The 27585-nt window shown below is 45.1% G+C and overlaps 1 protein-coding gene across 1 annotated transcript in view; it reads left to right on the top strand.

Annotated features, from left to right (window-relative positions):
• The window catches only part of Snd1 (staphylococcal nuclease and tudor domain containing 1), a 443244-nt gene that overhangs the window by 345342 nt on the left and 70317 nt on the right, over positions 1-27585 (top strand). The window contains exon 16 of the mRNA XM_004642716.2: positions 2650-2759. Coding sequence (XP_004642773.1) covers positions 2650-2759 — 110 coding nt within the window. The remainder of the gene's footprint in view (positions 1-2649; positions 2760-27585) is intronic.

Consider the following 27585-nt stretch of genomic DNA (forward strand, 5'->3'; position numbering starts at 1 on the left):
GACAGAAATCACTATGAATGGATGTTCACTTATTTCCACTTTAAAAAGGTAGAAAAACAGCCTGATTCAGTCTTCCTCATGACAGGCTGGAGCCCAGCTTCAGGGAAGTGGAGAAGCAACATAACAAAGGCCCTCCTCCCCTTTTCATCTGCAGAGTGTTGGGTTTGGTTGCCATGGGACTGAAGGACCCGCTTTTGAAAATGTTTTCAATGTATTTCTGCTTGATATGTTTAACTCCATAGGCATGTTGAGTTGTCAGGGTTTCCAACTTAGTCACCAGGAGGTCTCCAGGATCCAGAGCTGGTCTCTGCAGCTTGACCAGCTTCTTGCTATTTCAAAATACCACAAAAGTGGCAGACTCCTACTCAACCAAGGAAGTTCCAAAACCCTGGATACCCTCCCAGGAAACTGATCCCATGTCTAGCCCCCAGTGCACAGCAGCCCCACCCACCACACCCCAGCTCTGATGAAAGGATCAGAAGCAGACTGAACACTTACTTTTGCATTGTTCTTGTTTCTCCATCAATGCTTTATCTGTGAGTATGTGGCAAAATAGTTCAACAGCATCGTTTATTTTTCTCTCTGGCAATTCTGCTCTTGCTTAGTTTGCAGATATGAAATGAAAAGTGGTTTTGGCTATTGATGTTGTGAGGAAACGCAGACAATCTTTCATTCCATCTTACTCCAGCCTCAGCTGTCCCTCCAGGGCTAATCTCAGACTCTGGCTCTCCTAAGTTACTGGCTGTCTTTTATAAAAAGAAGTTCCACTCCCACTGCAGCGTACTGAAGGGTTAAGGATGAAGCAGCCCTTGTGTCTTCTCAACAGCACAGACTTGAGAAGGGCCTTCAGCTGTCCATGCAAGGATGGGAAGAGAGCTGTCGCTGTCAGTTTAAGCTCCTCCACCTTGCAGTTTCCTCCCCATTGATCATATCATTTCGAATGGTCCATTCCTCTGGTGAGACCTGGAGTCTTAGAGACAAAGCTATTCTTTGTCTGCTAAGGACTCAAGATGTAGGTAATTCCCATTCTTCATAGGGCTATACCCTGGCCAGAAACATGAGCAGCCCCCTTGTTTTACCCAGGAAGAGATGGCCTTTCTGTCTCAGCAGCACTGGGACCTCTCTTCACAGGTCAATGCTCTTCTCCCTTTGCTGGGGATTGTATTCATGAATGAGGTTGTTGCAGCAGGAGAGACCACCAGTGAGTCAGAAGTATAAGCACTAAATACATCCTTTCCTAGTTTTCTTCATATTCTTTTTCTGTGTCTAGCCCAGTTCACTGTTTCACTTCATAATTACAGCTGCAGTATGAATTACTTTGAAATATTTATAAGTCTTACCCAGATATCAAAATGCAATGTATTTCATGGTCTGTCACAGACGACCACTGTTAGTGATAAATGTATTTTTGAAATGAGTGATTAAATCAAAAAAAGGCAGTCTGAGTCAGCGAGTAATTGTTTCATACAATTATTATATTATCTCTGGATACAAACAAGTGTAAAGGATAGGTGCATGTCCACAGGGATCTTAGAAACAAGTTGTAGTCAAAGAAGAATTGGAGATATTTGAGTCTAGGAATTGCTAAGGGTAACAATGATGGTAAAGATGAGGTTAATAATAGCTGAAATACATTGAATCTTTCCATTTGATGAATTCTAAGTATTTTATGTACATAATCTATTAGCTCCTAGTTACACAGCAACCTTACAAAGTAGATGTATAGTTATGTCTGTTTTACAAATAGGGAAGCTTAGATTTTCTTCAGGAATTTAGCCAGTCACAAAGCTAAAAAGTGATGGGATTATGATGTGAAATTTGGCACAGTGGCACATGACTGTAATCCCAGCACTCTGGTAATGTGAAGCAGGAGGGTCACAGGATCAAACCCAGCCTAGGCAACTTAGCAGTGCAGGAAGACCCTGTTTCAAAATAAAAAAGCACTGGGGAAGCAGCTCAGTGCAAAAGCCCTAGTTTCAGTCCTCAGTTTTAAAAAAAAAAGAAGAAGAAAGATGTAAGGCCAGGTCTCTAGGTCCACAGACCTAATGATTCATAAGGATTTTGGTGGTTTTTTTTTTTTTTCTTTCTTTCTTTTCTGTGAATGAAAAACAGATGGTATAGTGTCCAAAATCTATCCAAAGGACAGAGGGAAAGTTTATTTGAGGAAGAAAAAAATGACACGAAACACCTCAAAATTTGCTGTGCAAGTCATATAGTAAGGAGAAAAGGTCTCAGAATCAGCTGCAGTGGCTCTTGGGAGGCACAATGGCTGAGGTGGCAGTGTCCCTTCTGTTGACAGAGCTATTGACATGAGGGCCACATGAATGAGGTTGTGAGTCTGTACAGAGTGAGGAAATCAAAGTCAGGGTTCGTCCTATTGTGTGCACACTTCTTCCAAATGCTCCATCTGCCAGGGGCCCTTGGTGATTCTTCCATGCTGGGACAGAGCCCTTCCACACTGTGTCATCGCTGCTCAGACAGTGAGTGCCCCGCCCACTTCCTCTTATCCCCCACCTGTACCTCCATCTCCTAAGATGAAACTTAGATCCATCACCTGATCCACTGGAAGTGCCATTACCACACTTGGTGGCCAGCAGCAAACCTGCGGGGCCCATTTTCATCACAGATTTTCTTTTCTTCCTGACACAGGCATCGAATGCCCTAGAGGAGCCCGAAACCTCCCAGGCTTGGTGCAGGAAGGAGAGCCATTCAGCGAGGAAGCCACGCTCTTCACCAAGGAACTGGTGCTGCAACGAGAGGTAGGGATTCTCCTGGTGCTTCATGGATGGAAACGGCAAGACAGCAGAGCTCCCTGGGTCTGACCCTTCTCTGCCGTATCAGAGGCCATCTGTCTCCTTTTCCACTGCTCAGCCTTGAGCAGCCATGAGCCACTCTCATGTCTACTTCTTTGTTCCCTGCATCACTGGCCAGCTGCCCCCAGTTGCTGCTCCACTGGTGGTTTGGGATGTGTCGGGATCCTAATGCAGAGGGCTCACGGCTCTGCAGTCCTCCTCCTTGGTGAATTAGCCTGAGCTGCTGCCTCCAGCTGGATTTAGAAGCTTGACTAACCCTGTCAGGGGCCAATTTTCTTTGAACATTTATTTGTATCTTTGAGTAATTGCATTTTCTGTAGCAGGTTTTCTGACTTAATTTAATTGTATTTCTGTTTCTGCCTGTTGGGCTGGCCCCTCCAGGCAAGAACTAGGCTCTTGGCTGCTGTGGTACCCTTCTACCTGCTAATTTTGCTCAAGTCTTTGTCAACAGAACCATCTTTTTTTTTTTAAAAAAAAAAAAAAAAAGGACTGTGCCAGCAATTCATCCTGCTGGGTGGACTCAAGGGGGGAAAAAAAAACAGTGAGGCAGTATGTTAGGTTGGGGCTTAGGGTCCAGGATCTGCCTTTGTCCCTGCTTCTGTTACATTCAAGTCTGTCAGGATCCCTCCAGCTTTCATCAGTATCATGATAGCCACAGAGCTGCAGTCCTAGAGGTTCTTTCTCCTGGGTCTTTGTGACCCTTGAGAGAAGATGTGTGGGGATTTTAGGATGCTCAGCAATACACATACCTATGTAGGAACTTGAGCATGTCATTTTGAGTTGAAGCGCCAGCAGACACATTAAGTGTGAGAGGTCTGGGAAGACAGATGAGCCCGACACACTGTCTCAGGGCAACCCTGGCTTTGAAGGAATCATCACTTTGGCGTCCCACTAAGCGGCGTTCTGACTGTTGGTTGGCACTTTTTGGAGATTTCTTTATCACTTGCCTTCTCGTTTTGTGAAACAAATGCATTTGGCAAAATAAATCCTGAATTCTCAGTTCAAGAGATCTGAGTTCCATTTCCCACACACCAACTGCAGCTACCTGGATATTATTGCATGTGCCTTGTTGGCCATCTGTGCAGTGCTTGGAGAAGTGTGGGGCTTAATTGTATCATCAGATTCGCAATTCTATTTTCTTTTTGGTGAGAAGCATTTATATTTGTGAAGTTCAAATCCTTAGTAGTAACATGCCTACTTTCCTTGGCATTATGCCACTATATAATGTAACTAGAATTTTTATCAGTTAACAGTAGCTCCCTACTAGAGAAGTGTTTCAAGAATCCACTGTAGCTGTCTGTCAGCACCTGTTGCAGTTTTTGAAGTGGCCCAGTAATTAAGTGGAAGGAGCAAATATTGTAGCATTTCCCTCTGACTTCTTCGGCCTTTAGTTAGTACACTAGAGTATGGTTGAAAAAAGTAGGTCAGTCCCCTGAAGCTCATGACTTACAGACATTACAGAGGGAAAAACAACAGATTTTTATTTCTTACACTTTAGATTGAAGGCCCTCCCTTCCCTGGATTGCCTAAGATGTTTGTTGGAGGAATTCTTCTCTCTTACTATTTAAACAAAGTTTTGCATCAGAGCCATCTTCCTATTATTTGACAAGTCCTGAAGTTTCTTTATTTTGTTTTGCAGTTCTTGTTTCCCCAGCCACTTTTCTTCCTAGTCATATCTCTGTCCCACATATCCCTGTAACCCAAAGTACACGGGAGTCAGAGAGAATACTAACCACTAATGAGGGCAAGTGGGCCAGTGTTTTTACTGTCTCATAGTTATTGTGACCCTTACCTTTGTGTATGTATCTATAAATATTTACTGGTGAAAAAGTTGAAGTTTTCCCCACCTTCTTTGATGCCCTGGCATGAGTTTGTAGATCCAAAGTTGATATTTATCTTTCTTGATTTTAGAGATCCCAGTTTTTCATAACCCAGTGTTGAGGGTCACAATATAATAACCTGATGAGGCTGTTTTGAAGGTCATTATTCTAATCCAGAGGAACCATGAGTATGACCTAAACTACAAATAATTCAAGATGTTGACTGAAGAAACCAGTTGCAGTTTTCTCTCCTGGGCATTTCCCTTCCTTTGATATATGAAAACTGTTCTCTGATTAGAGTCAGAATAAAAGGAGCATTTTCTTTGGTAAGAGCTTTATTCATTGCTTTTACCTGTGTAGTACCATCACCTTCATTTTTAAGTTGTTTGGGGGAACAGTGTCCTTTGCCTCCCCCCGCCCCCAACCAGGATTCTTCCCACCTAAAAGCCAGGGCTGTACCACGTGGAGGTGATCACTCCTTCCCGTTCCTTACCTGCAGGGCAGCCTCTGCTGGGCTCTGAAGTCAAGTGGCTGCTGGGATGGCTGCAGGTGAACTTTTGTTGCTGCTTCTGCTGCTGCTGTTACTGTTGTTGTTTTGGTTTGGTGTGTGTGTGTGTGTGTGTGTGTGTACGCACATGCGTGCACATGTACCTTGTACTTATTTCCTTGATAATTACATCTGACCAGGTATTTTTAAGATGTGATTATCCTTGGCCCCTCCCCATCCTTTTTTTACATTTTTAAATATTTGTCCACAATATTACCTTATTTTTGGCAATAATTTACCCTTTACAGTTACTGTCAATCTGCACTGTGGTAGGAAAGAAGCCCACAGAGTTGAGAACTCTCCCAGGCCTCTCTGCAGTCCCACAGAGGCCTGCTCATGGAGCTGAGCTCGCACATGTGAGCGCACAACCTGACTTGCGCAGGCTCTTGATCAAGGGAGAGTCTGGGTAATGGTCACTGCCCCAGGCCAGACCCCATCAGGAAAGAGACAAGAAGCCAGCTGGTTGCATTGGGAAATTGTACCATGTTTACTAAGTGTGTTGTCCTGGCTTTAAGGGAGTGGTGAAGGAGTCCCTGCCATCTCTTCACCTAGTTTGAGGAGGGAGAGAATTGAAGTATTTCTATTCTGCATTATACAGAGCCCGCGAGTGTCCGACAAGTCTTTGGTGGTCTGTGTTTTTAGATGACTCCTCTCATTTCAAGACCTTGTTACCCTGCTTTCCTCACATTTGTGTTATTAGTCAGTACAGAGCTTACGAAGCCTGTAGCGACCACTCAGTCCTCCTTTTCTGAGGCTCTCCTGCTACCTCTCCTTGGCGTTTCCTTTTCTCCATCTTCTGCATGGTGCTTTTCCCCAGCCATTCACTCCTGTTGGCTTTGTTCTTCTCCCTGAGTCAGAAGTCTGGGTGCCAGCTCCAGGTCAGTGTTTGGGGTGTTCTCCTGCCAGTCTCAGGGCAGGAAGAATAAGGGGGTAGACACCATATCATTGCCTGGTTCTCTTTGTGACATTGAAGCCTGGAGCAGCCAAGGAACTCCCCAAGGACTCAGGACTTACCTTTCTCACACCTAAGGAGGACATCATTTCTTCCCAGCCTGACTCAATTGGTGTGTGGCAGGAGTAGGCAAATGTAGCACCTGCCAGTTTTTGCCATGTTTTGTTGAAACACAGTAATGTTACTTCCTTGTGTTGTCTATGGCTGCTTTCACACTCTGAACACAATTCAGGAGTTGAGCAGTTATGCCCTCAAAGCACAAAATATTTACCAGAAGTTTGCTTACAGCTCTGTGGTGTAAGGAATGCTGAATTGGGTTTTGGTGGCTTACAGTAGCCATAAAAATGTGGGCGGACTCTCCTGTCCCATGCCACAGAGTCTGGGCCACTTCCAAACTGGACAGTGTGAGATGATTGCATCAGTTGCTGTAACTGACTGGGAGCTGTGAGTGCTGTGCCCTGTTGGATGGCATGTGCTTGGTGACACCCTCCCCCAACCCCATACAGCTGCCTTTTTAAGGCATTTTCTTGCCACACTGCCAAGGACAGGAAGATGTGGTATAATTTCCCAGATGGGGAATTGTGCCTATTGCTAACATTTTCCCCAGAGTTATGATGAGAGATAACATTAGTTAACAGATAGATAACTGGCTTACAAGTGCAAACTCCTAGGTTTTCAGTTATCCTGTGGTCTTGGGCATCCATCTCTTTTCTGCGTTGATATCTCTGTCTCAACATTTGATCTAGGAATCCAACCACCCTCTCCCTTATGAGGCCCTTGTCACAAATACAATGGCCATTTGAGATTGCTTTTACTCTCTCCCCTCCCTTCTCCAATTTTTCTGTTTTGCAGTTCTGGGGATTGAAGACAGGGAACACTAACACTGAGCCACATCCTCACTTTTTTTATTTTAAAGCAGTCTTTGCTAAGTTATCCAGTCTAGGCTTACACTAGCAATCCTCCTGCCTCAGCCTCCAGCGTACCTGGGCTTTCAGGTGCCCAGCTGTCATTTGGAATCTCTTCAACATAATCTTTTAGAAAGCCATCTAGCTGGCACACACTTACTGAGCGATTGCTGCATGCGCAGCCTTCTGATGGCTGCTGTGCTTGGGGAAACCTGGATGCTGGAGAAGGGGCTGTGGTACACTCTAGCTTTCTTCCCAGCTCCCCACATTAGGAGGCACAGTTCCTGGCAGATGGCAGGGGGCATCTATAAGACTTTGGTGATCATTTCCAAGCCCTTTCTCACTGACCCCTTTGTCCTCTTTGAGACCTCAGAAACTCCTTTGCTGCTGCCTGAAAAATGACATCTTCATGCTGGACAGCCCCAGCTGAAGACTCAGGCTGCTGCCGTGACCTATTTCCCTTTTTCTGCTGGCATCAAAAGAGAGGCCATACCCCCAGGGAGCTCATTCTCTGGGCCCCTATAGCCTGGGAACAGCCTTAGTTTTCCTCTCTCTCCCACCTCTTCATTTTTAAAAAGCAAAGACACACACAAGCGCTACAAACAACTGTTGCTGTGTGGAGGAAATGTATCTGTGTTCTAGGGAAATTGGCACTACCCTGATTATTGGTATGTGTTTATGGAGGGGCGTATACCTGGGATACAAAACTTAGCATAAAAGGAAAGGTATATCCACCTCCACCTTCATTTTAGCTCTACAACGTGCTACATCCTGTCTGCAGAAACTGCCGACATCTGTGTCCTCCCCACATCCACTGGCTTTCCCCACAGTGCCTTTCTAGCCCCTTGTTCCTGCTTCTGTGTACACCCACTGCCTGCCCAGGAGACACATGGCAGGAAGGGTAGCAGAGTTCTGTCTCTGGGCAGACATGAAGATAGCTCAACGCTGCTTAAATCCAGGAGGGCGAAGGGCGCCTGGCCTGGGTGATACGGGGAAACCTGCTCTCCAGTGCTTCATGATTGGCACGTCCTCTGGGATTCCTTGCAGAGCGAGTAATAATCACCTACTGGAAAGGCAGGTAGGCTGCCTGGCCATGTTTCATTTATCTGCACAGACACCTTATTCTAAATTATCTCAGCCACTGCCTGAGAAAAGGGAATATAGTACACTCAGTATTGTAAGCGTTACTGTACCTTACTGTCATGAGGTCTGAGGCTATTTGGGTCCAAGGCTTCCATCACTTCCCACCCCCTTTTGAGTGTTTAGCACCTACCAGTGGTCTTCAAGTTCAGATGCCGTGTCCTTAGTTCAAGGCTAATGTCTAAGGGCTTCAGGTAAAACACACTTGTCTTAGCAGTGCTCAGACTTTAATTTTATATAGCATTTTCTGGTTTTACAATGCTTCTGCATGCAAAGCAAAAAAATATAAAAATTTAAGGCACAATGAGTAACTATATAAGCATTACAAACTGGCCACTTTGGATAAGTGGTGAAAATTCAAGAAATATAAAACCTTTTTTAAAAAATACTTCTAGGGTCTGGGGAGATTGCTCTGTAGAATAAGCCCTTGCCTGGCAAGCACAAGGGCCTGAGTTCAATCCCCGGTTCCACACACACACACTGCTTCTATATGTAATAGTTTAATCTCATCACAAACCTGTAAGAAAAAGTTTCCCAGTCATACAGTTCAGGAAATGCAATTACACCTGCCTCTCTCCACAGCTGCCTGTAGGACAAATGCTGAAACTCAAACATCTCCATTCCTAATCAAGGGTTTTTTCTCAGATTTTGCCAAGTCTGTTTATCAAAAGGTGACCATTAACTTTGAGTCCTGTCAGTTTTCAATTCCAGAGTATTCAAGAGTAGTAAAGGACTTTGCTAGGTGTCCAACACTGACTGACATTGTTCCATGGAATCTTCAGATTTGATCCTGGGCATTTGTGGGGTGCCTAGGGTTTTCTGTGGTCCTGCCCACCCCTAAATATTTACTTTGCTTTTGAGACAATTTTTAACATCTTCTAACTTTTGTTTCACCTGTTGTTTGACTTCTGGGCCTTCCCTTTCATATACACGATCGCTTCATTTCCTTGGGATAATGTATATCCACATACCTATTTCTAATCTTTCTTAAGAGACATGTACTTGCATTTATTTTGAAATACATGACTCCCATTGTCTTCGGGGTAGTTTTGTCTCTTTAGTTTGTGTATCACCTTGATTACCTCTCCGACCTTGTGGCTCACCACCACTCACTTCATAATTTGCAGCTTCTCAGAATAGACTTAATTATATTTGTAGTTCCCATGTAGAAAATAAGAGATACTTGTATATTTGTTAAATCAACTACAGTAAGTCCCTGATTATGAACAGGTTCTGTTTCTGGAGAATACTCGTAAGTCCAACTAAGTGAATCTTACATACCTTTGACAAATCTATGATGTATGTGACTTTGTGCTTCCACACAGTCCCCTCCACCTCAGCACTGCTTTTCTTCTTGCTTCCGGACACCCTGGGCTCCAATTGAGCACTGAACTACTACTGTACACAGTTGCACTCTGCAGTTAGCAGGCAGCTGCACAGTGTAACAATGTCCAGCAGACACCATGAGCTACTTCCATGATTTGTTTGCATCTGGGAACGCTCCTAATTCAAGATCTGTGCATATCTGTTCACAGCTTGAATGCCCCCAGGTTAGAGATCTACTTATTGTAATGGGTTCCCCGCAACTCTACAGACTGAGAAGAAGTCCTGTTGTATCTTCTTTTATGACTCTTTGGGAAAGCTCTGTGCTCAGAAATTGTATGGGAGGGAGGAAGACACTGAGGTACACCCTTTGGACACATGGCTGCTAATTGAGGAACTTCTCATAGGAAATGTCCATATCAAAGACCTGGCTGTGAGCTTACTATGACACTGTCACCTCCTTGGGCCTCCCTGCCCATCCAGCCAAAATATTTATAGGTAAGGAAATAACGGAGCTTCAATATTCTCAAAAGTTTGCAATGTTCAAACACAACCCACTCATGTCTCTGCTATCTGCTAGAGAGGCACCTCATCTCCTTCTGTGGTATATTTCCATCCTCTCCTTCCATTGGTCAGCCTACTAGCCAATGGGATTACTTGGGATTGAACTCAGGCCCTTGCTCTTGCCAGGCAAGTGCTTCTTCTACTGAGCTATCTCCCCGGCCCGTTAATAGGATTACTTTTAAGTTTGGGACAGCAAATTCCTGTTCAGCGGTGAGTATCAAGCTATTATCTGCTCACTTACAGCCCCTTTATTTCTGGGCTTTTGGCTCTTGGCAAGTACGTCTAAAAACCCCAGAAGAAGGGCCCTCCAATCTCATTCCAGACCTTAAATGAAGAAAGAGGTAAGTAAAATGCAGAGTGAGGGGATCTGTCACATCACCCATGTTTTCCCTTCCCCTGGCTGCTGGGACTCCCCTGTTAGCTTCTGGATTCCTAAGGTAGCTTAGTCTCCAGTCACTGGTGGCCTTCCCCAGGCAAGCTCAGCAGCGTATGCTGGCTCCGGTGGGATTCCTCTCTGTAAAGCTGCTGGCTCAGCGAGGCTGTTTCCCTATTCTGCTTAGAACTTTCATAGCCAGTCAAGCATAGAATTGCATCCATTCTTCTGAAATAGCTGCTGGGCCTAATTTGTCATTGCCTTGGCCAAGATCCTATTACCAATAATTGTGTCACACGGGCTAACTGGTGTAGGTTTGATAGGCCTCACTGCCCACCAAAGGCTGGTATCCATGTCCTGGGTGCCTGTTAAGATTGGGGGCAGGACAAGGTGTGGTATGGGCGTCAGAGATATGACCTCTGAGACATGTGGGAAGGTCTCAGTGATACAGTTCTGTCCATAGGAAGAAAGTCCTTGTCAGCAGAAGCATCTCTTCTCTTTCCCTCGGGAATCGGTCTTTGCTGTTAACACTAAACTCTTCTCGGAGAGACTTTTATGTTTTCTCTGCCAGGTTAATTTGTTTTTCTTACCATTGTTCCTGTCAGAAATATGAAGTAAGAAATATAGTGCCTGCACCTAACAATCCTACGTTCTTTCCCCAAATGGAAGCAGTAGAACCCTTGGCAATGCCAAGACAATTCTGGCACTTTTTTTTTTTTTTTTTTTTCCCTCTCCATCTTTAGTTGTGACCCAGATCAATCCCAAAGTGAAAATGTAGAGGTTTAAACATAATTTGCTTTTGTGTTTTTCTACTAAATTGGCCCATGGTACTTAGTTGAGCTTATCTAAAGTGTAGCCCAGTGATAAAGGTAGTAATTAAATGCACTCCCTGGTTCACTATAAGATTATCATTACCAATACAAAATCCTTGAAACAGAGCTTTGCTTAGCAGTACCCCAAACATTCGTGAATTTGGTAGTCTACCATTCTGACAAGAAATGATATTATAGGCCATCTCTCCGGAACACTGCTATCGCAGGCACATTCTGCCAGGAGCTGTGCAGGGCTTATGACCCAGAACAAATGGGGAAATGTTATCAAGAGGAAAAGACTATTGAGAATCCCCCCTAGAGATAAGGTTTGTGCTAGGAGAGCTGGGTGTCATTTATTTTAATTTAGGTGCATTAGATGCTCCTGAAACTGCGATTCCTAGTTTCTCTTACCTCTTCAATCATCCTGAGCAGTCACTGCTTCGGCAGCTTTGGGGAAGAGTCTCTTGAAAAGGAGGAAGGGAGCTGATATTCTTAATATAATAATAAAGTGCTAAAGGAAAGCATCCTGGAATATTGGCTTTTTAGGTAAAATAGCTTATCATGAGGTCTGTATCCTTTTTAGAAACTCAGCAAAGAAAACATACTATTTCATTATTTTCTGACAAGCACATATTTCCTTTATAAACTAAAGAAGACTACACATACACCTGCCCACTGTTTTCAAAAGAGCTTCACTCAGGACCCAAACACATTAGCCAACACCCACAAAGCTTTGAGTGTGAGCTTTGCTGCTACCACGTTTAGAGTATATTCAGTCCTGCCGCCCTGTTCTATTCGTCCCAGACCAACACTCACTGCCTCATTTTCTCCTTCCTGTTACATAATTCAGTTGATATCTTTTTTAGAACACAGCTCATAATATGTAATAGCAAGGCTGCCTGAGCCACCAGCAAAGAATAAGCTTATTGTAGATTGCATTTGCTCTCCAGGTAGTACTAACATTCTGATGTTCCATGTGACTTCCCCAAGGACACAGGAGTGACTGTTCTGGTGGATGAGCTGACCTTAATTATGCCCTCGTCTTACATTAGCATGCCCACTCCCTCAGTCTGTTGCCAAGGACTTGAGAACCTCTGTGTTCCAAACCTGGCTTTATTGATGAACTTCCCACTTGCTACTCCACCCGTGACAGTTTCTGGTCAGCTGAACTTAAATGGATTTTGGAAATGAAAGTGACCAATGGTCTGTTATGAAATTCTTTGGTGCATGAAATAAGATTATGAGCAAGGTGGGGAATTAACTGTGGAAATACCCTAACCTGGCCCAAACATGTATGACAAATCCAAAAAGGAATAGCTCATTGCCTTAGGCGTATCTTCAGAACATTTAAAGACATCTTTCCCTTCTTGGTCACTTAACAAAAACTAGTAACATGTGAAGAGGCAGACCTGGGTTTTCATTCCAGCCTCATTTCCCATGTGATCTGGCACACATTCTGAGTCTCTAAATCCAGGATAGCCTTGGTTCCTGCAAGAATTCAGTGTGAATAGTGTCCTCATGTTGTGGAATACAGCAGCTGTTTGCCTATGTAAAAGGATACCTTCTCTATATATAGTTAATTTTAAACTGTATGTGTAAATGCTAAACACAGCACCTAGTAGATATTAAACACTCAGTGAATAGCAGCTTGAAGCATTGTTTTTATTAGCAGAAACTCTTAATGATTTTGCTAAAATAGACTTCGGCATAGGTAAAATGCTATACCCAGAGTACAGTGGTAGGCTGGATATAGATGTGTGCCATGAACAGCACTCGTATTAGAATCCACAAAGAACAGTACTCTCTCCAGTGCCTCTTGTCCTTTGTACAGTCCTGTACCCCTGGCAAACAGTGGGAGTCAGTCGCAGCACTACTTTGGCTTGGGGCTCATCGAAACTACAACCAGTTGGATGGATTTGGCACTTGCATGGAAACATATTTGCCATAATTGGTTTAACTTCTCAAAAAAGCGCCTCTTGAAGTACCGCCAGGCATTCACCATTTTTTTCCATGAAGTGTGATGAGGTAGGATCTCTTTGCCTCTGGCTCCGCATGGTCCTACATATCAAAAGCTTTCTACTCAGTGTCATGTTTACTATAAAAGCAGAGATCTGGATATAATAATGCCCAAGAGTCCTAACCTTGCAAGAAGGCTTTTCTAGACTTGAACAAGAGAAGGGGCAGCCAGGACTCTGCAGATACCTATTGGATGTCCAAAACGTAACAGCTGGGGTGTCTCTGCCATGTCCTTAACTACCATGGGGACTTTCTGTGCCTTTTCTCCTGACCTTGTTTGATTTCCAGCTTCACTGCAACTCAACAATGAGAGATACAGGATGGGTTTCTAGCTCTGATGTGACCCAGGCCTTCCTGTCCTCTGATGGAGTGCTCTTTTTCTTTGTTCCAATCGTTCCCCCACAAAACCACAGCAGTCTGAGCTTGCCATATGTGTGTCCTTGATCTGCCTTAAATTGAAAGAGTTGGAAGTTAGCAAAAATGCCAGCCGGAGCCCTAAAGAAAGATCTAGGTGCTGAGCAGGACGGAAAAGGACGAGAAAAGAACCCCAAGTAGAATCATTTACAGCAATCAACACAGGAAAAACAGCTGTCCGTTGAACCATGAATCAAGATTTGAACTAGAGACTATTTTGCCCTTTTTCTCCATAATGTCTTCCTTTCTTCCCTTTCCCATCTCTTGATGCAGTGAAGCTCTTTAGTGGTTACCAGAAGAGAATCTTGGCAGTGGATATATAGCTAAAGGTTGAAGATCATGAAACTAAAACCAACAAGGCCCTCTATCTCTTCCCAGAGGGCTACATCTGTGATTTCATTCACAGGGCTCTACGGTACTTACAGTGCTAGGGTGCTGTTACTTCTCCAGTTAAATAAATCTAAAACCACTGACCCAGAGTTTTTACAGCAATGCTGCAACCTTATATGAGGAAATGCAACAAATAGTCCATTACTGCTGATTGGATATGGATTTTTAGCCTGGCCACCTGCCACTTGGTAATTTTAGAATAGGGTCACTTTTGGAATTGGAAGATTCCTTGTAGGAGGGAGCTGGTGTTTGCTAAATAGTTGTTTCTTATCGTCTTGCCCTCCCACTGCTGTGTGCCCCACCTTCTGCGTGGAGGGCCAGTCGTGCAGCCTGCCTGGCAGAGAAAGCCAGAGCTCCTCCATCAGCTGCCAGGGCTGCAGACGTGGCCGTTTCCAAACACCCAGGGTGCACTTAAGTACTTCCTCTTTCTAATCTCAGCACTTCCACTCTCCACACATCAGCAGCTTTGTAACTTGCATTTTATTTTGCCCTGAGTTTTGGCCCTTCAGGTATTTGTGGGAGGAAAGTAGGGACTCTGGAGAACTATGGTGCCACTGACTTCAGAATTGTAGTTATACTCTATGCAAGGACCATCGTGAAGGCTCTTGCTGTTTTCACATGCCAGTTTTTTTTGTTTTGTTTTTGTTTTTGTTTTGTTTTGTTTTTCTTTCTTTTTTTTTTTTTTTTTTTTGGTGGAACCAGGGATTGAACTCAGGCCCTTGCACTTGCCAGGGAAGCGCTTATTCCACTGATCCATCTCCCTGGCCCCTCACATGCCAGTTTTTAAGCCTGAATTCTGCCTTGTATTGTGTATGTGGCCACCACCTTTGTTTTATTTTCTATAAATGGGGGTACCAAAGCTGTCTTCTGCCTTGAAAATCCTGAAAGTTACCTCTGCCAAAGTAGAGAGGTCTCTGAGGAGACGTAGGGCCCAGGTGATGAGCTGCAGGTATTGTGTAACCTTCAAGGGAACCTCTGGTCAGACAGGTTCTTTTTTGGTTTTGTTACTGTTGTTCTCACCAGCATCTGACTAGTTAGGGCTAGTTGATGGAGTAAGGAAACTGTTGATCCGGGACCCTGTGATGTGACTCAACGTTGGTCAGTATTTCTTTTTCTCTCTCATCAAATCTGTCTGTTGCCTTTTTCTTGACATGAGCAGGTTGCCAAGTAGATTCTGAGAAGCAGCAGATCCTAAGCAGAATCTGTTCCAGACGGCTTAGGGCTGGGTGCTCTTAATCTTTCTTCCAGCCAACTGGTTGGACTATGCACTGAGTTGAAGATGAAAACCAGACACTAAATGTTATGTCTTCCTGTTGTGGGTTGCTATTCCCATCTATTCTAATACTGTGTCTGCTTCTTGACTGTCTGGATAAGACTGTATATGTGTATAGTGTGTCTTCCCCCAGTCTGAAGATAAATCCGTCTCTTTTTCCCCAAGAGACCAGCCCTCTAACATGTTGACCCGGGGTTCTGATCTTCATGCTGTGTCCTTCAGCCCAGTGGTTTCAGAAGTCAGGCCTGAACCCATGATCTTTGTTATCAAGTATGATACAAAATTATTTTCCCTTATCTGCTGCCTGTCTGCATTTTTGTAGAATGTTACTGAAGAGTGAGATTCATCAGGTGTCACTAGGGGTTGTCCTGTAAACATTTAATTCTTGGTTTTCTATGCAGAATTACAGTCAATGGCCAGGATATCTCAACCCAATGCTAATGTATAACAACTTCAAAATTCACGAGGCCCTGGGATCCTAGCACATCTCAGTGTGTAGCCCTCTAATCGTTCATCAGGGACAGCCCTTTTTATGCTTCTAATGCCTGTAGTCCTAATGAAGCATTGTGGCCTGTAAGGTGCAAATGGAGGCATTGAGACCCTGTCCATGTCCAGTCCTTGCAGATGTGAGGAAGGGCTCTTCCTGTCAGAAGGGCACCTAAGCTGCCTGACCCTGGGACCAGAAGACCCTGTAGGGATATACAGCAGCCTCATGCCCCTGTCTGTCCTTTCATCTGCCCTTCCTCTTTATTCTTTTGCCCACCCCCTTGTGTTTCTCTAATTTGTACAGTATCATTCTAAGGTGTTGAAGAGATCAATAGCAATTCACCTTTTCCCTTATTGATTAAAGTGACGGCAAGGAAAAATGGCAGGCAATACCAATTCATTTGTCATGAGCTCTCCATTTCCTACCAAGCCACCAGTGACCTCTCCTGCCTGTTAGCTTACTGATCTATGACTGGGATTACTCCTGCTTCCAGGCTGCTTTAATAGGAATGAGAGGACCACTGTGTTTGGCTAGCTATAATCAAAGCTAGGTGAAGAAGGAGACAGTAAGTAATGAGCAAGAAAATTGCTGTGGAGCCTGCTCTGTGGCTTATCTGAGGGGCTCATCACATGTGAAATGCTCAAAAGAAGAGGTAATGTGGCATTAGTTGATGGACATTGCTTTGCTACCCAAGAGCACTCCGCTTCCCCTGTTGTTCTAAAGAGTACAGCATTCCTTCATTAGTCATTTTTTCCAAAGAATGTAAATTGAGTGTGGTGGATGAAAAAATCCATGAGCACTGTGAACTGGCTTCATTTTTGCTAAAGGTGCAAAGGATTGTCATTCCTCCATGGCCTTCCAGTAGTAACTGCCTCACCCTGGGGGAGCATGAAGTGCCGGAGTTGGGCCTAAAAGAAGAGGATGCTCAGAGGGCCGTGTGGTCCCCTGGTGATGCGGCACGGAGAAGTTACCAGTTTCTCTCTCTACCCTAGAAATAAGCGTGGGAGAACATAGGGGCCGGGGAGGTGCTCATCCTTGCTCTGAATAAGTCTGGCTCTCACTTTGGAAAGGTGATGGGGAGGTGATAGGGGATACCTTTGAATATGCCATTTCAGCTACCATGATGCTGAAGTGCTCCTTTTTAAAACATTACATTAAAAGGCGGAAATATTTACTAATTCACTCACCTGGTGGGATGACCAGGTCCTTAGAATCACAGGACGCCTCAAAGGGCAGTTAGCACTGGCTAAAGCCAAAGCTTGTCTAACTCAGCTGCTTTTTTATGTATGAAGTTTACATTTTCTTGCCTCTGTTTAACTTTGAAGCAACTGTTGCCCACCATGCCAAGCATGCTGGTGAGGCCCTCACAGCCCTTGCATCAGTCCTGACTTTGCTGCCATGGGACAAAAGTAGCCAATCCCCAGAAACACCTGCCTGTGAGCTTTAGTGGAGCCGTGGTGTTTGGAGGACTGCCTGCAAGGTAACGCTGCTCAACCACTTACCTGGTGTGCAGCTCATGGTGATGGGATAGTGGTTCCAGAGCTAAGTGTGCCAACAGGGTGTATAGTCTGTGTCAGCTTCTCCCAAGGAACAGGGCCATATCTGTCATATTTCCTGAGTGCTCAGTGGGTCGAAGTCAGTGTTTTGGATATCCCTCTCCCCAGGGGGGTGACTTCACAAGAAGCCTGGTGTCCCCGTGTCAGGTAGCTCTGTGGTCTGTGGATGCCGGGACCTGCGGTAGTCAGCCAGCCAGCCCTCCATGAAGCTGGTTAATTACATGTGAAGCTGCCAGCAGGAAGATTGTTCTTTTCCCATGGATCATTAATAAACCATTCTGTCCTGCATGGCTGGGGTGAGGGAAGTCTGATAATTCCATCATCCTCCTCGGCTTTGTTAGACAGCTCTTCTTTTTAGTCTGAAGCTTTAACAATGGCTGAGGATAGTGAGAGGAAAGGAAGAGCGGAATCTATTTCTATTACGTGCATGTTTTTCTCCTGAGCTAGAAAGTGGCCCCCTGCTTTCACATCCTCTTGGCAACTACAGTACAGAGGGGCCAAAGCTTGTCATGGTGGGGCAGTGCCAGTGGCTCAGCTCCTAATATCTGCAGCAGACTACGCACTGGGCCTGACTGGGAGGTGAAACAACTAGCGCAGCAGATGGCAAACAGTCCTGCTCCACTGGGGCCTGAGATGCACATCATCTTCTTCCTCTAGCCAAGGCAGCCCTGTTCCTGCTCTGCCTGGGTACAGAGAGCATTTCTGGGTTTTTAAAAACCCTTTTTTTAGGCAAAGATGGAAGAAAGCAAAGCAAATATAATACAGGAAACGCAATCTAGTTATAAACATTTCCCTGTCAAACAAACTAAAATAGAGCCTTGCCTTTGTTGGCTAGAAGAATTTAGAATAGAAATCTACATTTCTCTGTACAGCATTGAATGCAAAAATAAGAAACATTATAAATAGAAATAAGTATGACCCATTCCATTTCCAAGGACTTGAACATATCTTTCATAACACCACGTGAGAGCATTTTACAGCTTGGATGGCTCCAAAGGTTATAGAGTCCAAGCCAGAGATTTTGCAGTAGTTGAGACAGTTGAGGCATGGAGAAATTAACCACTTGAGCACATTCACATAGCAAATTCAGCATAGAGCTGAAGTCATTGCATTCACCGTGGGGACCGCACCTTTGCCCATACAGTGCTCCCAGACAGAAGCCTCCATCCCCAGATCATCCACTTGAAGTACAAGTAGCCTGTGAGGAGACAGTGGCGTCTAAAAGGGAGGAGATGTACGTTACAAAGGAGACAAGTGAATTCTCTTCAGACTGCATTCTTTTTGGGGAAAAAAAGGACAGGAGACTAAGTCCAAAGAAGTTATCAGGGCCTCAGCATTCTGCAGAAGACTCTGTTCAAACAGGGCTGCACACAGGACCAGAAGGCATGCCAGAAGGGGAGGAATGCAGGTGTCACAGACCTGAAACTTTCCTCTGCTTCTCTGCCACACATTCCTAGAAAAGCTACTATCTATGCATGTCAAAATCTAAGTTTCAGTTGCTCCCCAAAGAAATAACCAAGGAGTGCTAAACTGCTAGAAGGTGAGGAGTTTTTCCTTCTTTTTTGGAGGGTCTTCTTATTGTTTTGTTTGAGTTTTTCATTGAGAGGGTAGGGAAGATCAAATTGCCTCACTGGAATTGTTCTCCAGCTCCCTGGCATGGGGACCTTCTCCCTGCACCCTCACAGGAGGCCCACTGGGGAGCCAAGCCACAATGTCAGGGTCTGGGAGTTTGCTCCACTCCATAGCTGAAACTGGTTCCCTATCGTGTCAGCAGTGACGTCTGTTTGTCTTTTAAGGGGTTGTCAAGTGAGGGAAGAACAAACCACATTTTCCGGCAATTTAATTTTATTAACTGTGATTTTCCCCCTTTTCAAAGCACAGCTAAATGGAGCTAACCATACACACAGGACTATATTTAGTCCTCATGGTGTGGTAGAGTAAGGAAGGCACAAACATAGAGGTTTATCTGCTACCTAGTAAACACAGGGAGGTGTCAGGACTGGAGAATTCAATAGTAATAATAAGCATTTGTATGGTGCAATGACAACTTTGATACAGGGCATAATTTTCTGGGGATTACTATTAATTGTGCTCCTGCCTGTGAGCGGCCCCCTGGTGAGGGGCTTGGAACACCATGCAGAGTTAAGCTATATTAAACATCAATTAAGCCAGTGTAAAATAGAAACTGAATAAAATTGGCAAAGGTCAGAGTGTCTGTGAACATGTAGCCAAGGCACTTGGGTCCGAAGGATTAGAACCTGGGTAAACCCTCGATGCTGCTGGGTTCATGTGCCAGTTGTTCTTCACTATTTGGGTATAGGTTTATTGGGTTTGCTGGAGAGTGGATTATAGTACCCGCTAGCTTTTCCACATCCAGTTCTTCCTAGAGGGATTTTGAAGCTACTCACAGCCGGTAGTGCATGAGCAAAGACAACCAGAATCAACCAGTGCCATCCAGCAGAACTCTCTGGGTTGATGGAGATGTGCTTTATCTACAGTGGCCAATACAGTGGCCACTGGCTACTCATGGATATTGAGCAACTAAAATGATTTTAATGCTACTGTCTGAAAAATAGAATCTTCAATAAAATGTAACTAATTTTCATTTTAATTGCCACATGTGGCTCATAGTCACCGTGATAGACAGTGCAAGACTTTAGACTGGCAAGGGTCCTTATTAAGCACAGAAATGTCAGGCTTGCATGGCACATTTCCTGGACACATTTGCCCTTTCCCCAATTCTCCTGGGTGTGTTTTCACAATACTTTTATTTTTAACCCGTACCCCGTATACTTTTAACCTAAACTTCCAAATTCTTTTGCAAGTGCCATGCAAAGTCATACAAGAGAGAGACAAGGGATCAGTGCCTGAATCAAACCAACCCTGGCCTTGCCCCTTTTTGTCCCAACAGCCCACGTCAAGCTCATATAGGGAATTTCCTTCTCTGCTAGACATAAAGTAGGGAATGACATCAAGTGTCTGGCTAAAGACCACAGATCTTCAGAGTTGTCATGGGACATGATTCAATTGCTGAGTCTGACCTTTGCATTTCCAGAACCTGCAGGGATTACAGAATTCCAGGGTCATCCAGGCAACTTTTCTGATATTGTTTGGTCCTTTTGGCACCTGAACTGAAAAAAGCTTTTCCCATAATCATGGTATGGTATGGTATGGTATGGTATGGTATGGTATGGTATGGTATGGGGTATGGGGTATGGGGTATGGGGTATGGGGTATGGGGTATGGGGTATGGTGTGGTCTTTTTGAGATAGGATCTCACTGTGCAGTTCAGGCTGGCCTCAGATTCCCAGCAGTCCTTGTGCCTCAGACTCCCGAGTTTTGGGATTACAAGAATGTGCCACCACACCTGTGTGCCATAACTCTTAACCCATGTTGAATTCTTAGGACAAACTTAGTCATTAGGTTGACAAAGTGTAGAGGAACAAAGCCATTACACTTGCAATATTTTTAAATCTCATGTTTTTAAAGTCCGGACTTCCGTTTACCAACTCTGTGACCTTGACAAAAATCATTTCACCTCCGTGAAGCATCGCCTTCCTGAGTGAAATGAATGTTTTGGACTAAATGAGTTACATGTGCTGAGATGATGTAGAAAAGAGACCACAAGAAAGAACCATAAAACAAACACTGTACTTATATTCTGTGTCTCTCTTCTGCTGTCAACCTGCATTGAGCCCCGTCCCTCCTCAGAGCTTCACTTTTCACACTGACATACACCTGCAAGTTGTTGGCCAGGACCACAGATACTTTAAGCAGAATGTGTGGCACTGCTGCCTCTTAAAGTTAAGGTGCTCAGTGAACCTTGGGGAAGTCCAGAATTAGCCTTGTGATTATTTTGGGTCATCCTCAGAGATACCATTTTAAATTGTTACAGAAGACAAGAGGTTTCTTGGTTTGAGTGGTAGATCCATGAAACAAAAAGGGTTTAGAAGTTACTTGAAGTATGTAGATCTCTACACTAACTAGATGGTTGTTTGCCACTTCCTCTCCTCCCAGCAGTTGCAAGACACTGCTCCAGGGATTGTCCCCAGCCTCGCAGAGCCCCATGGAGCTGCCAACATTGCACAGCTCACAAAGGGCCCTGTAGCATCTCTAATTGAGGAGCTGGTGAGCGGACGCCCTCAGTGGAGGTATTTTTAGCTGCAGTGATACAGCCTCATCTTTTTACAGGATATTTTTTTTAATGAAATAAATAAGTAAAATTGAAGACTGTGGTACTTATACCCCAATGCCAGCACTCAAGGTTTGGCACAGCCCCTCACCACAGCCTGTGTAATTAATCCTCCCTGAGACCCAGGTGCTAAAATTCAAGAGTTTGCCAAAGTATTAGGCCAGTGAGACAGCATGTGCAGAAGCAAGAAGGGCTAGAAATAGAGAGGAGGAATAAGGTAGACCGGCCTCATGGAGAGGTGCTGAGGGCTCTGTAGCCAGTGTGGACAGCTGGGAACCACCCTTCTTCCAGGCTTCTCAGGCCTTTGATGGAGCTGATACACGAATGGATCTCAACTCCTGAGCTGTGGACAGCCCTGCAATATGTAAAGGTTCTGTTCTGTGGCTTGCTGAAGTTTCATTTTATTTCATCTCATTTTATTTTATTTTTTATGTATTTGGTACAGGGTCTTAAAATGTAGCTCAGACTTACAATGATCCTCCTGTTTTCAGCCTCTCCAGCACTGGGATTACAGGTATAGGCCATCACACCTGCCCAGTCTCAGTGGCTGGCTCACCCAAGGATGGGGCTGCCGCAGCATGTGGTACCAGGGATCAAGCCCGGTCCCTGCAGTTACATAGGCAGGCATTTGGTCTGCTGAGCTATCTGACAAGCCCTTGAATTTTTATACTTTTGTTTTCATTCTCTTTATCCTACCTATGATTCCTCACATTTTTCTTGTCTCTGTGTATACCATGTGATCAGGGGCTAGAAGACATTCACAAAACTTGCATCAAACACCATAGCAGGATCCTGGATTGACTGGGATGGTGACTCTCAACCCTGGCAACACAGTGGAGGCACAGAGAAGAGAAGCTTAGGAACAGTACTAATGCCTGGGCCTCTCTCCAAAGATTCTGGCTTCATCAAGCACCAGCTTTTTATTTGAAGCTCCCCAGGTATATTAGCTGATCCCAAGGAATAACCTCTTTAATTTTGGTAGGTGTGATAATGGCATTGTGGTTATGTAAGAAAACTACCAGGTTCTTTAGAGATGCAGACCGAAGTACATTGTGGCAGAAGTGGTGTCCTGTCTGGCACACACTTGAAAAAAAAAAAAAAGGACTATATGAAGCAAAAATGCTAATAGCTGAGTGTAGATGGTTGGATTTCATTACTATTCTGTTTGTGGTATTTCTAATTTTTCATATGAGGAAGCTCATTTTATCACTGTAAAAATTTAAGATTTTTCTGCAGTGCCCTAGGTGACTCTAACGTGCACGCAGGGTATAGAACCACTGATTTAGGACACTGAGTTTGGATCCCCATACTCAACTATATGGCAAAGTTCCTGTGAGCCATTCTGGGCTCTGGGGGCCAGGCTAGGGACAAAGAGCCAACTAGACCTCTACCTAGAATCTGAATCCAAGAGTAGCCAACCAAACAACTGATGATTTCTGCTGAATGGCCTCACTGTAACTAATTACCAGCCTGCATAACATGAATCTGGTTTGCAGAAGTGCAGTGCCTTGAGGTCTACCTGCCTTGTCTCCTGCCACACTGTATGCCCCATCCCAAGGACCTCCCTAGCCACACCAGAGAGAGCAAATGCAGCTACTGTTGTACTATGATTCATGTCACAAGAGACCCTCATCTCCTGAGTACTCAGCACTTTACCATGTGGGAACTGGCTACAGCTAGGGCAGGAGGACTGAAACTTGTTACCCTCTGCTTGTCCCTGACTCCACTGTCAGGTGTCCCAGCTCCAACCTCTTATGTGAATGTGTATGAGGACTCCTTGGTGTCCTCAGTGCCTGTTCCAACTCCCCAGTGCTTTTGCTCCAGCCACTTAGCAAGTAAGATAAACAGCAGCTTGCTGTAGCCAAACTAAATGTCACTCTGGCTCTCAGGCTTGGAAGCTTCCATGCTGCATTTACACACCATAGCCCTGATGAGAGCCATGGTTTGGTGCCCTTCACCCAGGAGCAGGCTGCTGGCTCTTCTTTATTTAGGCGTATTTGTGACTTATACCTAAACATGAAGCTGATTAGTACATTGCTGGGGGATGCTAAAGGGCAGAGAGCTATGGACTGCCAAGGTCACTCACCCAGCCCAGAATAAACACATTACCACCATATTTACTGAAAAAATCGAAACAGACTCCCAACTCTCACGGGAGCCCTGAGACAGTCTTTCCAGCAAATGCCTGCCTGAGAGGTACAGAGTCACCCTCGTCCCTCTGTGGGAGGATCATGGCATTTGTCTCCATAGGACCTAAGTCAGTAATGGTCTCAGCACTGTCCAGAGCCAACATCCACAGGGCAAAATCGGTGCATTTCCTCCTCAGCCCACTCCTTGGATGAGTAGCTTCAAGGCACTGGACTGTGACACCATGAACCTGCCATGGGGCTGAATCACTTCTCGCTACTCTTTGGACAGGGGGAGACAGAGGCTGCCCTGCTATGGTCTGCACTGTGACGGTGCTCCACCTCCCTCCCCACATCCCCACTGTCACCCTTCATTCCAGCCGTCTCACTTGTTTGCCCAAGATGCTAATCTAATCACTTTGAAAGCAAGGACCAAGTCCTCAGTTCCATGGTTCTCCAGTGACTGATGCCAACCCTTGCTCACTATTCTAAACAAGCAAATAAAGGAGTACAACAAGGAAAGGCTATGTCAGGGAGTGCTGCTACGCTAAGATCAGCATCCTTTGAGCTCAGTAGCCTAAACTGGGCAGCAATTTAGCACCCACCTGAGTTGGGCTTTAGGGAGTCCTGTGACTACCTGGGGAAGGTTTACCACTGACATGGCAGGGAGAATGATCCTACTTGGTTCTGTTCCAACTTGCTTTTCAAGTAAAGGGTAGTCTCTGTGTGTCTTGTTCAGTTCCATTTGATACTCTTAGGTCTCAGCCATCTGTTGCTCTCTCTAGGACTCACCCAGGACTCTGAGGAGAGTAATGAGTCCGTTGGGAGGTTTCCCTTTTGTTTTCAGGACAATCACTGACACCTGGCGAGCTCTCTTAGCGGGTACTACTTCTGACCTGAAGGACCGCTCACAGCAACTTCACTTAAGCAGTGCTGGGTACAACAAGTGCATCGGAGCTAAGAGCACAACTGTCTTACCTGTCAGAAAGCCATCTGACCAGTCTTTTTCCTTGCCTCCCTAACAAGTCCAGAGGACATCTCCAATCTCCTGATGTTTTCTAAGATGCTGAAGTCCTCTTGCCACCCCTGGAGATTGTGATGTATCTGAGTTAGCATCTAACCACTGGTATTTAACAGCTTCCTCAGTGCACCTACTCTGCACCTAGAGCCAAGAAGCATTGCCTCAAGAGAGCCTTCACTGGAGGAACCAGAGTAGTATTTGTCCTCCCTGAACAGCCCCCAGCTGGCCTCCCTTTTCCTAAGAAGGGGGAGAGCACATGACCCCCATGTCTCCTCCCTGACTAATTCTGACAGAGAACTCCCTTGCTGTGCAGTTGTGGTGCAGTGTGTGCATGCACATGGGCATGTACACGTATCTGGGTGTGCACACATGCATACACACAGCCTGCTGCCTCCTAACCTTGGGCACATAAGTGGAGCAGGGAGAGAGAGACCTGATACCTGCAGACTAGGGCTCAGTTTTATTTTGAGAGGTATTAGTGAGGGAGAACAGTCCAAAGCTATCTCTGCAATTTTTTCCCGGAATGATAATTTTAAATTCTAGCTCCAGGAATTCTTCCCCTGCATCCAACCCCCAGCTCCCAAGCATCACATTCTGCCTATTGGTAGCAGAAGAGCCTGATAGCAGTGAGACACAAGGCTAGACACCAGTTGAAATCCCAGACATCTTCCTACCCTCCCTCCATATCTTGTCAGATATTTCAAGCTTTTAAGTCCTTATTCGTGCTCTGTCTATTTGGCTGGCTGTTCTTGCACTTGAGCAGCTTGTTTGCCTGGACAGGTCCAAGCTGTCTGAGCCATCAGCAGCTGCACCTCCTCCCTCGCACCTTCTGTCTGAGCCAACCTTGCTTCACAGTAGTGCAGATGGCCCCAGCCATACCCAGCAACGTCTGCCACTCCCATCCCCTCTCGTGCCCTGTTCCCCTGAGAGGAAGGGGCCAGGCTTGCCTAGGGGTCAACCTGGGGCTAAGATGAAGACTACTCTTAGTTCAAGTTCTGGCATATTAACCAAGGTGACATGATTTTTAAAAGGAAATTGTCTGAAACTCCCAGAATAAGGATAGGGAAAGGTTTAAGTTCATGTTGTACAGAAACATTTCCAGCCTACATGAAAGTGAATCTAGTTTTGCAGTTGGTCTTACTACCAACAACTCTATATCGTATTATTGGGAGCTGAGAGCAAACCGGAGGAAAGAACAGGTATCAGATCCCACCTTTGTTCTGCACTTCCCCTTTCTATGCAGACTTTGGCAACTTCTCAAAATATTGCTACTCATTTTCTCAATCCACTTCAAGGAAAAGTTAAGGCCCTGTAGTATACCATTGCAGTCAGCCAGTGTCCCTTCTCCTTGTTCTTTTCGGACAGAAATGAAGTAATAAGTGTGACAGGGGTTGTGAGAGCCTTGGCACACTGCAGCAGTGTTAAGGTACCCCGTAGGCCTTCCCCCCGTACTGGCTTATTGCTAGGCAGCAGGAATACAAAGTTGCACAGAAGTGAGACATCCCAGCTATCAGGCTCTGCCCAAGTGAGACTCACAGCCGCCCCCACTGGCAGCAGCCTGCAGAAAAGGAGGAAAGCCTGTGGCATCCGTCCACTATAATGCCTGTTTGGTTCTAGGTAGGGCACACTATGTAAATACATTTGGGTCATCTGTAAACCTCAGAGCTCTCGCAGCTATTAGAATGCCGTTGGTTCAGCAATACCAATATTCACATTACTCTCTCTGATGCTTACTTAGCTTTTCTACACATTATTTCAAGACTTTTCTCCATTACAGCAAACTGTTATGTCCCAGACTGCTTAAGTAGGGAGGAGCAGAAGCCCCTAAGACAAATCTTTCCGATAGAGAATATCAGAATTGAGATATTATCCCCTCTGTATACAGCTGTGTGTTTGCTTCGGGGTAAGGATATTTTCAGTAATTGATAATGCTGAAATATCTTTAGTGGCACTCAAGGACCAATAAGAAGACTGAAGTCTGAAGAAGCATTTGCCTCCATCCCTAGAATTTGAAGAAAATAGAAGTCTTCACATCCAAGTGGACATGGGACTATACATATGACATGGAATAAAGCAACTGAAATATCAGTCGCTTTCTCTGTTACACTGCCTATTTAACCTCTTAATCATAGGAAATGTATCTATTCTCTTGGACCCACTCCTTTTTCCTTGCAACTAACCAAATTTTAGTGTCCTGCCTGACTTCTCTTTAAGAATTTTAGTCATATGGAAATGCTGCGCTTAGGGACTTAGTCCAGGTTTTTGAGGCATCTCCAGGACTGAAATTAAACCGTATTTGTCTTAATTCTGAAAGTAACCATCAGATGCACAGCCAGAAACTTTAGCCAGCAACAACAGCATGTGACAGATACATTGCCATCCACCCCGTTATGTCAGAGAACAGTCCGACAGCAGGAGGACAACACAGCTGCAGCAGGATGCTGCCTGCCTTATCCTCCCAGTTCCCTGGCTGGGAGATTGGGTTACGGAGCTTTGTGCCCACACTGCTCCTGTCATCTAGATGTCTGCCTGCTGCCAGGCTGCCCTGGATATGAAAGGGCAGCACAGGTACAACTACTAATTACCCAGGGAGATTTTTTCCCATTGACCCAGTAAAGGGCTACCCCTCAGGCTCCATGTGTTCTATCCAGCAAAATTTCAGGCATGAGAATCAGCTCTGTTCTCTCTGGGAACAAGTCAGGAAAAAGGTTCCCCAGCTATCTCTTCCCCAGTCTCAGTTGTGTATGGAAAAGCCACTGCACAGCCCTTGATGTGTGCTGATCCCGTGCCACACAGACTTTGTCTCAGCAGCCGGCTCACACCAGCAGAGGGAAGCCCTCTTGCAGCTCCAGCAGCGGCAC

This window comes from Octodon degus, unplaced genomic scaffold, assembly GCF_000260255.1.
Source record: "Octodon degus isolate 3935 unplaced genomic scaffold, OctDeg1.0 scaffold00160, whole genome shotgun sequence".
Classification (NCBI taxonomy): Eukaryota; Metazoa; Chordata; class Mammalia; order Rodentia; family Octodontidae; genus Octodon; species Octodon degus.